Here is a 14133-nt window from a genome sequence, read left to right as displayed (position 1 = left end):
TTGTTTGTTTGTGTGTGTGTTTTTTAAGGCCTATAACCTCTTCCTTTATCCTCCACTTCTACAGTTTTCCAAATAGCTCTTCTTTGGGATTTTTTAAAAGATTAAACTTTTTAACTGGAGCAAATTTGTTTTTGCAACAGGCTGTTAGTAACAAATTGCCTCAGGATACAATTGAAAAATGATTGTCTGCTATGTGTAGATACTAGGGGTGCAACGATATTCGTATCGATATTGAACCGTTCGATACAGTGCTTTCGGTTCGGTACGCATATGTATCGAACAATACAACATTTGTAATTTATTTTATCAACTTTCCTTCTGACGATGCTGTCTGTGTTGAGCGCTCAGTGAATCTGCGTTCGACTACTCCGCCTAGGCTGCACTGTCGAGCACAGATCCACTGAGCGCTCAACACAGACAGCATCGTCAGAAGGAAGAGAGCAGGGCAAGCTAGCAAGACAGAAGTTAAGCTCTCCTTGCAACATGGACCTCCCCCACCCTCATTCAGATCTGGCGTTTGGGATTATTTTGGTTTTCATGTGACGTATGACCCTGAAGGTAGGCGAGTCATGGACTAAAGTAAAACAGTATGTTGGATGTGCCATGCAATGCTCAATTACATGGGTGGGAACTAGTGTGTTAGCGCAGTTAGCTCGTTAACGTGTTGGCCGTCTAGCCCCATGCACAGGGCGATCGGCGGTAGCTCGTTAACGGAGATTTGCCGTGTTGTGGCGTTAAGGTCATTTCAACGAGATTAACCTGAAAGCACTAGTGGGAAAACAACGAATATGACTGCACATTTACGCCGACATCATCCTAGTGCAAAGACAAGTGGAAGCAGACAAAAACAAGCAAGCATGCTACTAACTTTAGCCGAGTCATTTAGACAGCTGTTAGCACATGATTCTCCTTATGCTGCTGAGAATATAGCCCAGAAGAAGCGGATAGTATAGCTTTTATTTTGGAAAGAGACATTTCTCTGTAATAAACTCTCTTTTCCAAAGATGAGTGATTCCTCAATCAGATACAGGGCTCGCAATATCGCTAGCCCGACGTCCCGGGGCTAGCGATTTTTTCAGTCGGGCTACCAAAATCTCTCTCTTCCCTGCCCGTCGGGCTATTGTAGGAAGGAAAAATATATGTCAATGCTTTTGCATTCTTTCAGAAATGTAGCTGGGTAATTATGTCATTGGCATCGGTGAGCCACTGTCAATATGTGACATATTGAAATCGCGTTTGAATTTGCGCTTGGTTTTTTGCTTTCACTTTGCAATCGTGCGAACTGTGTATAGAGAGCGACAGCACTGATCTGTGAGTGATGATAATTTGTGCACCAATTCCTCTGACCTCGTCTTATTAATCGTTAGCTTACTATGCAAACATGACAAGTGAAATCTCCCGCAGCAAGCTTAAACATGTGAGAGGTTGATCGCGCAGGGAATCGCTGAGCTTATGTGAGTGCGTGTGTAAAAGCAGCAGGATATATATTTTAGTTCTGCTGAGCCAAATAAGACAGGTCAGGGTGAAGAAGTGACAGCCAAAGAAAAGCTTACCGCAAAACGGAGAAGTTATGACAAATCAGACTATAAGGCAAAAAGAAAGTGCAGCTTTATGGTTTCATGGACAAAAGAATTTCTGTGGCTGCAATATGACGAGCTAAATAACCAGGGCTGCACATAAGTGGTCCGCAGGTGCGCATTCGCTGTCAAAATAAAAAACACGCACAAGGGTTAGGGTTAAATTTAAAAACTGTACTTTTGAGTTAAAATATATATTTATAATTTTAATAAATGACAAATTAGAAAGGCATGAACATTTTATTTTGTATCGAAAAAATATCGAACCGTGACACCAAAGTATCGAACCGAACCGAACCGTGAATTTTGTGTATCGTTGCACCCCTAGTAGATACAGAACTGATTAATTCCTGAGGGATTTCTAGGCAGGAAAAGAGAGAGAGAAAAAAAAAGAAAAGCATCCTGTGTAAAAGGCCAGGTACATACGTTGGACTAAAAATGCGTGAAAAAGCAGCCAAAATCCAAAGAAAACCTTTGAAAGACCTTTAGAAAGAGAACTACTGCTCAAGACTACTTTAAAAATAAAAAAGTGTGGCTCCTCGTAAAATATAAAGAAACAAGGGGAGCTCAAGACTTTTGCAAAGGACTGTATATCACAACCAAAATGCCAAAAAAATAAAAAATGAAGCCATCATTGAATATACATACAAATGCCTGAAAAAGAAAACTACAAACATGGGCCTTCGTTTCTGAAGAATCTTTGCAGTGACATCTCTGGGAAACATGACAAGCAGCACAGTGACGCTCCATCTTTGTTGTTATATTAAAGCAATTCTTCCTCATGGATCAGAAGGGATCATCGTGTCTTACAACATTACCACAACAAAGGTTGTGGCACCACACAGTATCTTTGTCAACAAAGAATATTTGAACAGTTTTGTTTACCAAATCATAGCAACAAGGACCTCTGGGCAGCAAAATGTCATTGTTCTAAATTAGCTTTTAAAAAAAGAAAAGAAAAAACAAAGAAAATAAAGTTGCTAAAATGTGCACTTTCTGTTAAAATGTGCAATTTCTCCAAGGAAACCATAAGACTGGGGTAAAGACAGGAGGTCAGTAATGATAAAAAGGCAGTGCAGATAAACATCAGGGGACACACCCAGAGCCTAATCAAAGTGCAGCGCTCTGTGACGGCTGACGACATTCAGCCACTCGTGTAAACACTACAGAAGTATGACGGAGCGTGAGAAAACAAGAGCACAGCGCACACCAAACCACAGACGCTAAAGCACAGAAACAGAGACGAGGCAGACACACAAGACCCAAAACACACCACAGTGAAGCTTCTTAACACTGTTGTACATTTGTGACGTGCACAAATACAGTGATTACCCCCCCCAAAAAATGCCTAAACACAGTTCTACTGCAAAAGCAGATACTAATCAGCCCCACAGGCACGCACACACACAAATAAACTGTTGGTAAGCTGTTTTGGCAGTGATGTATGTAATGTCGCCAATGGTGTGGTTTACACTTGGGGGACATGACGTCAAACACACACAAACACACGCCGGTGAACTTACCCGACACTCTCCTGTTGAATCTGCTTGGTGGTGGAGCTGTGAACAGACAGAAAGAAAGAATTCTGTTTTAATGTGGTGACATTTAATACAATTTCATGATTATATGGAAGAAGAAAAAAATCCATATAACTATTGTGTGCTCTGAATAGACGGTGTTCATAATTGAAGGAGATTGGACAAAAGGTAGACAGACAGAAATAATGAGACTAAAAGTGGGACACATTCAGAGATGCAGGTGGGCAAGAAGATTTAGAGAGAAACCAAGTCCAACCAGGAGAGATTTAGAGATAAGAGAACACCACAAAGAGCATTTTCAGATTAGCACAGTTATCAGTCTCTTTATACACATTAATGAGCAGTGACTAAAGACACACACACACACACACACACATTCCCTGAGCTGAAGAGATGCATTTTTTCATGACTACAAAGTGGAAAAATAAAACAAAAGTTGATCACAAAAAACAAAAACAAAATAGAGATATGAATATGCAACAAATAACTTAATAAGGAAGTCTCAGATGCATGTTTACAAGTAAAGCATATCCAACTATTCGTACGTCTAATGAAGGTTATGCTGGAATAAAATCTAGCTGACAGATCACATTACATGTAATAATCATTTGGTTGCCTAAATAAGCAACACAATTCCCCCCCCCTCAAGTGTTGACAGGTTTCTGCGTTCAGAGGTTTGCGGTTTGTTTATATTTTGTTTCAACAAGACGACTTGTATGCACGCCAGTGTAGCCAGCTTCAAGCTGCTGCATAGCACTGTTTGGATGCACAGATGCTGCTGGGGCGCTGTTGACATTTTTTGAGCCGCCAGGGTAGCACATGTCTCTGCTTTCAAATTCAGCTTTCAAGGACTCAAAACAGCATGCACCTCCACTACCAGTATGTAACGGTAATCGCTGCAGATCAATGCAATGTGATGAAGAAAAAACAAAATATGAGGCGGCATGTTGTGTTTTTCTGAGTTCTGCTCATCCTAGATTCGGCAATAAAAAAAATCAATGTATTCCTGAAACCCAAGCTAACACATTGTACTCTGTACAAACTAAACAAACACTGAGCCAAATGTTGGTCAATGTATTTACATTAATAACTGCATATTCACAGAGATGCTTATCAACTTGCGTCATGTTCATACAAGTGGATGGAGTGCACTATGAACTCAGATTACAATACAGTTTCAGATGTGGTGACATGTGTAAAATAAAGTGGAACAACCCTTCTTTTATTACACTGCCCTATAATTTATAAATAAGAGCAATCATGAAAAAGTCCCCTTATGGTGTCAATCATGATACAAGGAGCAATAAAACAAGAAATGGACTTTGCCTTCAGTCTTGATTAAAACACCTAGTAAAGGCCTTTCTCCTTAGGGACACCAATAAACTTGCATGTATTAATACTGAACTTTTTATCATGCTACAAACGAGCTATCCACAGTGCATACCAGACATGAAAAGTAGGGCTGTAGTCTTAGAGTTAACTGGGTGAGACTACAGCCTGAAACTGGTCTAGTTCTGCGAGTGTAAGCTGACCATTTGGGCATGGAGCAGCTACACTCACTGCTGGTGCTGCCCCTTTTTGTTGTTTTGGGTTTTTTTTCCCCCAGACTTTTCCCAGCTGAGCCACAGGAATACTTGCCAGGAAGCCATCCTTTTGCTCACAATCTTTTCTCCTGGCTTTATGGCCTCTCAAGATCAAGGACCGGTGAGGCCCTGTGGCAAAGAAATTATTAACAGGTCAATGAGCTCTTCAAAGGAAATAAAACAGCTTTAACATTTCTAGCCGTTATTATTCAGAGTTTGGACAATAACACATTAATTTCCTGTGTTACTTTGATAGTTGATTATACAGGAGCTGGCTTTAGCCAATGTTAGTAACAACATTAAACCCAAACACAGGAAAAACATCCTACCTAAATCAGGGAATGTTTCCTGGAAATGTTTCAACAACAACTATAATCAAGTTTAATATGTGGTCATGATTTCAAGTCCTGCGCACTTGACAAAAGAAAATTTTCAGAGCTATGGCAGCCCGGAAGAACACAGCTGGGTATAAATAGATAGCAGTGTAGATGAGAGCATATGTACAGTGAAACAATGTCTCAGCAGTGTGTGTGTGTGTGTGTGTGTGTGTGTGTGTGTGTGTTATGGCTGGGAAGTATATCTACTTTAGTGCATTGATAGGTTTTCAAATGAGATACAAAATGAGACAATATCACTTCTACCTGGACAAACTAAAGTTGGTTACATAATGTGTTTCTTCGGTAAAGCCAGTGCAACAGCTGTGCCCTCGAGTTTGTATGTGATTGTGAGTATTTAAGTCTGTGTGCAACATGGCCTTCATTTACGCACGCAGAGGGTAAGTTTGAGGTTCTAAACACCTGCTTTCTAGCAGTGGGCTGTTACAAGCCAGCGTGGGTATGGTTCACGGCTGAAATACAGATACACACACACACACAGCATGTGTCTATTGCTACCTTATTACCATCCTGTCAGAGCAAATTAGATCTGGACTGTGAAGACAGGAGCTTGGGGAAAACTCACATACACACACCACTTTACTGCAGTCATCTGGGGATATGGAGAGGGTTTAACAATGCCTGCTCTCTCTGGAGATCAGGCTTACTTTGGCTCAACAGATAAAGCCATAGAGGGGTCCTAGTTAATAGTACACTGACATCTGTGTCACATCCAAGAGTAAATGATACACAAGTGTGCGTGTGTGTGTGTGTGTTAGCTCTCACATATATACCAGATAGTCAGGTTCTTGTGATCTCCTTTACTTGAAATCTGGATCTGCCTGCTTGCATGTTCAGTTTTAATGCCATGCATGAGTAAAACAGTGTCGGAGCCTCCCATAAAAGTTACAAGCCCAACAGAAGCAGTCCTTGGCAGATTGTGATTTAACCATTCAAATAAAAGCAAAAACCTAGCTCTTGAAGAGGCTCTACACAAAGTAGAGGCAGATAATCTTGTGTTTTCTCATAAAACTGGGTGGGTAATGTTAATGAACATTAGCCAAAACAGGAAGTAGATTAATTTTCATTTTGCCAACACTAATACATGAAGTGGGGGGGGGGGGGGGGGGGGGGGGGGTTGTAAAATAGCACTTTGACAAACCAATGTTTGTCTAAGAAACAAAACAAAAACACCCCACAAATGGCTCATAAATGCAGATTTAAAAAAAAACATCCAAAAGTAGTCTTTTTTATCTACAAAAGGGTCACTGTTTTGTTTATCACATGAGCAGTCAGTGGTGACACACAATTACACTGATATCCTATTTCACTTATTTAACAGGGAGCCTAATATATTTCATGTGAAATTAGAAAAAAATCTCAGTCCGGGCACCTAACTTATGTCTTACAGTAGTGATGTCAATATGGCTTCATAAATGCACACTGTTTTCTGTATTGGTAATTACTGTGATGAGCTTTAAAAACATCTTCTTATTGATTTTTACAAGCTACAATGGGAAAGTCTAACAACACTCTGACTTCAGATGCGTCGTCATGCAACCAAAGTCAACAAGTCTTAGCTTCACAGAGAGCAGTAGTATACTTTTGCCCTTTTTTCACATGTTTAGTTGTTCCTCCACCTCTTTCACTGGAAATCATGTCCATAAGAAATGTGGTCAGCACACATCACTCGAGGTGAAGCCTGCAGAAAAGCAAGGCTGGAAAACAACCCACCCATTAGTTCAGGGTTAAAATTAAATGGTCTATCACTGACTGTAAGTGTTCTTGAATAAACTAGAATACTGTTTTCTATAACTAACAAGATGAATATGTGCTGTAGTTAACTTGGACATCAATGCTAAAATACATAACAATGTACTATGCCTTTAACACACATGCACATAGCACTAACATTCTTCCATCAGTGACCTCAGGTTCACCTGCTCATTCATCTATCAGCCCTTCCATAAGAGCTTGGTAGGTCTGAAGATATACAATTTGTGATACACTGAACGAAAAACATAACATAAACTGGTTTCTTAAAAGAGGTGCATTGAGAAAAATCCCGACACCACCTGGGAAGATTTAACTTCAGCTTAACCTAATTTTTACCCTTTCCCAAACACACTTTTCTCTCCCTTCAACACAATCCCCATTTCCCTTAAGCGCTACCATTCACCCACCAACAGGGAGGACGCATTCCAAACTGCTTAAAATGATTTGTTTTGATCCGACTCAAACTCACGAACAGGTCAGATCGCTGCAGGTACCGCAGGCAAGAGGCACAAAGACGAGAGAGGAAAAAATATATATATATTCTCACACAGAATTTAAGATCCACACATAGACCACAAAAGGCCATGCTTGGAAACACTGATGTACTTTGTTCAGCAAAAAGCTGCAATAATGCCCACCTCACTGCTCTTTGACTGAATATATGCAGACAATACTTTGTTTTACGGCTGTTGTCTGTACTTTTGCCCTTTACATTTAAAGCACACACTGATTTCCGGACCACTGTTGCTTAGGTTTCACGTTCCTTTATATGGTCTATCTAAAAGACTAACTAATCACATATTTTACAAGTTAATACTGTCCTCCTCCGTGATTTTACTGTATCCTCAAATGGTGCCTAAATTCTTTTGGGTTTTTTGGTGTTTTTTTATTTGAATGCAAAAGATTGATTCCCTCTTCTTAGAGTCCAGAAGTTTTCAAAGGCTCATCTAGTTTCTTTTGGGCAGAGACAAGTCCATAAGAATTGCTTTTAACCTCCTAAGACTCGAACTCTTCCATGGCATGCATTTTTAATTTCTCTTTGATATTTGGGCATATTGGGACCCGATGAATATAAAAACAAAGAATTACCAGATTTTTTTTTAAACCAGATTTTTGTTTCTAAAAATAAATAAATAAATAAATAAATAAATAAATAAATAAAAAAAAAAAAAAAAAAAAAAAAAAAAAAAAGAGCGCCATATGAGGACATTCGTTTAAAATTTCGATAGAACAGTGGCAGTATAATGTCCTCGTAAGTGGATATCAGGCCCTTGTAGAGCTAAATTTAGTATTTTGGTCTAAATAACCCAAAATGTGATGTCCACATATGTGGACACCAGGTCCTAGGAGGTTAAGTTCCCGTTGGTTGTCTGTGTCCCCTGATTGTAGGCAGCATACTGCTTGATTCCATATAACACTGAGGGCTCTGATATATTTAGCACTGCCCTGGGATTACTGCTGCTGTGATACTGCAACCATATTTCAGTGCTGCCATGAAGGTTGCACTGAAATGACAGTGGTATGAGGAGCTACACCCGCAGGATCTTATCACAAACTGCTGATCTGCAGCAGTTCACATAAGTGATGATCACTGCACTGGCGATCTGCTGCTGCACTGTGTTTACTTCAGAACAGACCATTTTAATGCGATATAAAGTCTGGGCAGTGACGTGAACAGTGAGATGACTTTTCTCTGGTCCTGTGGTTTTTTAGAGCTATGCACTTCACCACCATGTGTGTCAAACTGCAACCAAAGTCAACAAACGAAACAGCAAGTAGACGTGGATCTTTCAGGGTGATTTAGGTGCAGTGTTGAGGTGAGAAACAATTGTGCTGCAGAAATCTTTTCAGCCCCACCCCCAAAAAATCTGAAAAGTAGATCTCTAATATTTAAAAATAAATCTACTCTAAAAACCCATTGACTCTGGTCTGATGACTTTGCTGATCAAGTGTTCCAGTGTAGCCAGTAGATGTTTGGATAATTTTCAAATGTCCATGCTAATGGCTAAAAAAAAAAAGTATATCTAAACCTTAACTGTAAAATAGTTTGTTTACAATAGTCAGTTTAAAAGTGATTTGGGTACTGTCACTCTGCAGAGTCCTCTGTTAAAAGGATGTAGATATAATAAAATTGTGTGTGCACATGCTTTTATGCATTTCCAGTGTGTGGGTGCATAAGGCTGCGCATGCAAAGCGTGAAGTGCTCTCCCTGCAGTCATGTGGCTGAGGGGGTTGGGGGCGGGGTAGGGTGGTGGTGGTGGCGGTACCAAGTGTACGCCTGAAGTTGCCTTGGCAACCTAACACAAAGAAGATCTCATTGCCATAACAACACAACCCCCTTCACAATCTCCCCCCCCCCCCCCCCCCCACACACACACACCCACCCCACCCCACCCCAAACAATCCAGCTCGTAACAAGTAGAAGAGCACCCCCCTCCTCATGTTTTTTCCATTTCTCTCCATCCCTCCCTATACTCCCACGCACAGCTATAACAGCATTAACAGATGGAGGGAAGAGTAAAATAGAGAGGGGACCACAGAGGAAGAAACAAAAACACCAGAAGGGGTGATAGAGTGATTCTGACTGTGGAGGGGGAAACAAAGTGAAGGAAAAAAAAGAAAAAAAGACTATAAAATGCCTTGATAGCATTTGATGAGTGATGACTATTGAGCTACCTTGTATGACTATCAATACAGAAAAGGAAAAAAGGAAGGAAAAAAAGAGAGCACCCTGACTTGAGACTGTGCATAAATACAGGAAGTGGGCAAACTGATATGACAGGGGGAGGGAGAGAGAGAGATTCCCTGCTTGGTGTTTTCTATCGATTTCCCTTGCAACCTTTCTCAGTGTGTAACTGTCTGCTCAGCCCATCAATACATCATTCAGTTAGCTGGAGGAGACCAAATGAGGTATTTAGCCACAAGATGCTTCAAATTCCAATTCTGCAATGTTTGCTTCAACAACAGGCCTACTAGGTGATGACGCTAATAAGACTGACAAGTTTGAGAGGTACAGTTGAAGAAAACACAAAAGACAGATCTGCTACAGTTAACAAGGAATAAATGAGCCCCAACTTAAACTAAGGAAGCAGCGCTGGCTTTCAAAGCGTAGTGCTACAAGAAAAAAAGTGAAAAGTTTGGATTTGTCTGGTAATAGCTGCTCACACCTCCTAGTTTCCGTTTAACCACTCTTCCTGGAATAGTAACACTGAAATGGAGGAAATTTTTGGCTTTTAAAAGACCGGGTCAGTCCATTACATTAGCCATCCTGGCAGAGAGTCAAACACCATTTAGAGTCTTCAATCTATTAAACAGAATGAGTCTGGCAGAATAAAATAGTGACGGGGACTTAGGGCTGTTCGATATAACGATATATATCAGATGACGATGTAAAAACGTCTATCGTTTCATTTTACGCTATTGTTTGTTTCGTGGTGTCGCAAAATAAACTGTTTACAGCAATATTTTTTCATTATTTTGATGGTCACTGTAGTGGCTATATTAATTTCTTCAAGTTCTCTCTTTCTCTTCTATTTAATGTAACCAGTGTTGGGTAAGTTGCTTTAAATTAGTAACTTAGTTACATTACTAGTTACTTCTATCAAAAGTAACTCAGTTACTTCAAGTTACTCGTTACTTTCAGAGTAACTAGTTACTAGGGAAAGTAACTTTGGTTTTACTCAGAATTCTCTTGTTAATGTGTTGCTTCCGTAACTGGATACCCAGCAAGATTGCCAGTCTTCTAGCTTGCTTACTTGCCACAAGTGCACTGTGCCACCTACCAATAGAAAGGAAAAAATTATGTGCACATTTCCACGAGAGAAATCCCACGCCTGATTCTATCCTAGCCTGCTTTTTACATCCAACACAAAGACTGCAGTCGTGGTGCTTTCGATTGTACTCAGAACTCGGAAATTCTGCCTTCTGAATAGGAAGATTTAGGTAACACCAGACTGCATATGAGCTGCATACAGAGCTGGACTGGGACAAAAAAAAAAATTGTCCCGGGCATTTTGACTAGAGACCGGCCCACCATTATAGGAAAAATCATAAAGCCTTTGAATGAAAATAAACACTGTTGTGACAGTGATGTACACTGTTCTGATGGTATATATGTATCAATCAATTGTTTGTTGTAAGACTCAGATAATTATTTTTTTAAAAGTGACATTTTAAATGAGAATAAGAAAGTATTTCCTTGTGCCCCCCTTTCCCTTTTAATTCCCTACATGGACCTCTGGCAGCACTTTGCTAGACCCGCCCCTGCACAGTTACCAGCTGTCAGCTACTTAGAAAAGGATCCTGGTGTTATTTGTCTCTCAGAAACAGTTCATAACTTCTCTTCAACTCATTCATGTCACCTAAAAGGTAAACCTGTTTCTCCATCACAGCTCTGATGATTCAGTAAGGACATCTCCTGGTTTCATCTTCATGTTTCCCTCTCACCACATATCCAAACCGACATAATGACCAGCAGCTTTTACAGCTGTGGCTCCAGCAAACATCAGCTGATACTAGAAATTAATATTAAATAAATTCTAACAACAGCTGATCAAGCTTAAAAGTGCTGCTGTTGTTTACCACGACATCCGCTGGTTTCCTCTTTCTGGCGCAAAGTGGGCGATAAATAAACAAGAGAGAAAAGCCGATCAGCTGATCATTGATCAGTTTCATGATTGAAGTAGAAACAGCAGAGGGAGGGGGAGAGAATGAGAGGAGAAGAGGCAGCTGTGCAGCAAAGACATAGAATAACTCCAGCTTTGTGTCTTTTTCATTGTAGCTGAAGTCTGGGACAAACTGCGTTCCATCTCAGCTCAACACGAAACGCATAATATTTTCTCTGAATGAGATGATTCCGTTTTTTACGGGACAGTTGGCAACTCTACTAATTAACCTTATGAACAAAATAAAGTTCAACATCAGTAACATAGCACCCACCCAGCTGTATAGAAACTCCGTCATGCTAGCTAGCACGCAGTACGAAAAAGTCAGCATAACGAAAATAAACTCCACCTAAACTTGGTTCATATCTGACCCAGATGGACTGCAGATTATAACTTCTTACCTGAAGTTCAGTTCACCTGACACTCTCGGACCAGCGGCCGCTTCAGGTCTCTCCTCTTGCCTCCCTTTTCCTTCATCCACCTGCTGGCCTCCACCACTTGCTAATGTTATTGAATCTCTGGAAGCTCCGCAATAGCCACCACACGAAGTAACGAATAACGAGCCTATCTAAATCCCAGTAACGAGTAACGCGTTCCTGGTTTTGGCATAATAACTAGTTACCGTGTTCGTTACCACAATAATAACGTAGTTACTGTAACGCGTTACTTAATAACGCATTAGTCCCAACACTGAATATAACCACACTACAGACAGACAAGTGTTGGTTTTTATGCGTTGTCATTAGCAACAACAACGGTAAAACCACCGCGTGTTCACTTGTTCCACGTAAACCTTTCACAATAAAGCTCAAAATCTTGTTGAGACTTTTCAAAATAAACTGATTCACGTGAAAGATGCAGAGTGTTTACGGATGAGAAGCAAAATGAGCCATCAGGTGCTAAAAAATAAACCTTGGACTCAAATGTTAGAACAGGCTTTTCCCCGCAGCACGCTGTGTAATAAATACTCAAAGAAAACGGCGGCCGTTACAACCTATGTCTAAAAATGTATAGTTTCATGCATCAGTTAAAACACTCGACTTCAGGTTTGTGACACCCAGCTGGAAACACTTCACGCAAGTCGAGCTGCCCGAGATTCACAGAATTTACAGAAAATGTTACATTTTTGTGATTTATACCGTTATCGGACGATAGATGTCTTAATATCGGGATATGAGATTTTGGACATATCGCACAGCCCTACGGGGACTTGATCGTGCTTGGCATGTATGTGCTGCTGGCAATTTTTCAGAACAACACTGAAAATAGACTATGTGTGACTATTTGACACCCTCTATTAAATTAAGAAAATTTACCTTAAAGTCTAACCCTAACTCAAGTTTAAAAAATGATACACATGCACAGGTCCTATTACAGGAGGGGGAAGACCATTATTTTGCCAGCATATCAAACATAGCTGAAGAAGTGTAATGATTGATTGCTTTTTCATCTCTAATTCCACAGTAGCAACTCCCAATTACTGAGAAATTTGTATAGTTTCATCCCTACAACTTGGCTCAACCTGCAAAAATGAAATGTTAGTATTATTGTTTTGATATTGTGGCTTTATGTCTCATAGAAAAAAACAACTGCATCTAAAATGTTCACAGCTGATCTATGAATACATCCAAAATATAAAAACACACATTCAATAATCTTTCAATAAATGCAAAAAAACAAATATAATAACTTAGTTGGTACTAGCCCTGAGAATAAACTACGACTTTACAGACATTTGTGATTTGGAGTATTCTATCTATTCCTCTCTCCCCCCTCACCTAAAGCATATTCCCTGCTCAGCAACAATTCCTGCCATCTGTTCCTCCTCTCTCCATCTTTTTTCATCCAGTCCTCTCAGCCTCTATGCTTATGCCTGTTCCTCTTACTTTCTCCGCCTCTCAAGGCCTGATTGATAAGAGCGTCAAGGGTCAGGGTCAGATGTGGAGCTTCCCCTCACGTGTTACCTCTCCTCCAGAGCTAGCCACCAAGGACTTCAGCAAGACTCTACTGGCACGATCTCACATAAACACACTCGCATGCATTTACAAACAGTAGCTTAAACAGGCATTTGGACCCACAGCAAGACAGAAAGAGCAATCCACACAGATACATAAAGCATAAGAAAGGTGTTCATATAGGCACACAAACAGGAGATGTAGACACATAACTGGCAAGCTCAAAAGCAGACTCAATAAAGCACATCATCAGCTCGAGAAGTACTGCACACTCCCTTGTACACTGAATACAAATCCACTCACTGGAGGGAAAAGTACAGAGGATTGGCAGACTGGTCTGAAGTGGGGGAAAAAAAATTCTCTGCCATTACCCTGCATGTCCTCCTCCACAGATAACATTTACACATGTACCCCTATATATCACCAGTCGGCAACAATACATTTTTTAATACAATTTTTAACAGCGATTTTTAATGAATACAGTTTTATTAAATTTAACTAAATGCATAGTAGGGAATAGGGGCAATATACCCTCAAAATTATATCACAATATTTCAAGAAGATTTCTGAATCTACAGAAAAAATACAGAACAACATTTCATCAAAGCTTGCAGCTTGCAGGCAGCATTATTTATAATATCCTTTTCTAATGAGCAACTGTCACAA

At 40.2% G+C, this 14133-nt stretch overlaps 1 protein-coding gene across 1 annotated transcript in view; it reads right to left on the bottom strand.

Annotated features, from left to right (window-relative positions):
- Nucleotides 1–14133, bottom strand: part of prkar2aa (protein kinase, cAMP-dependent, regulatory, type II, alpha A) — a 45858-nt gene that overhangs the window by 12310 nt on the left and 19415 nt on the right. Inside the window, exon 3 of the mRNA XM_026153127.1 lies at nt 3101–3136. Within this exon, the coding sequence (XP_026008912.1) occupies nt 3101–3136 (36 nt within the window). The remainder of the gene's footprint in view (nt 1–3100; nt 3137–14133) is intronic.

This window comes from Astatotilapia calliptera, chromosome 20, assembly GCF_900246225.1.
Source record: "Astatotilapia calliptera chromosome 20, fAstCal1.2, whole genome shotgun sequence".
Lineage (NCBI taxonomy): Eukaryota > Metazoa > Chordata > Actinopteri > Cichliformes > Cichlidae > Astatotilapia > Astatotilapia calliptera.
This window is presented reverse-complemented; position numbering and strand designations above follow the sequence as displayed.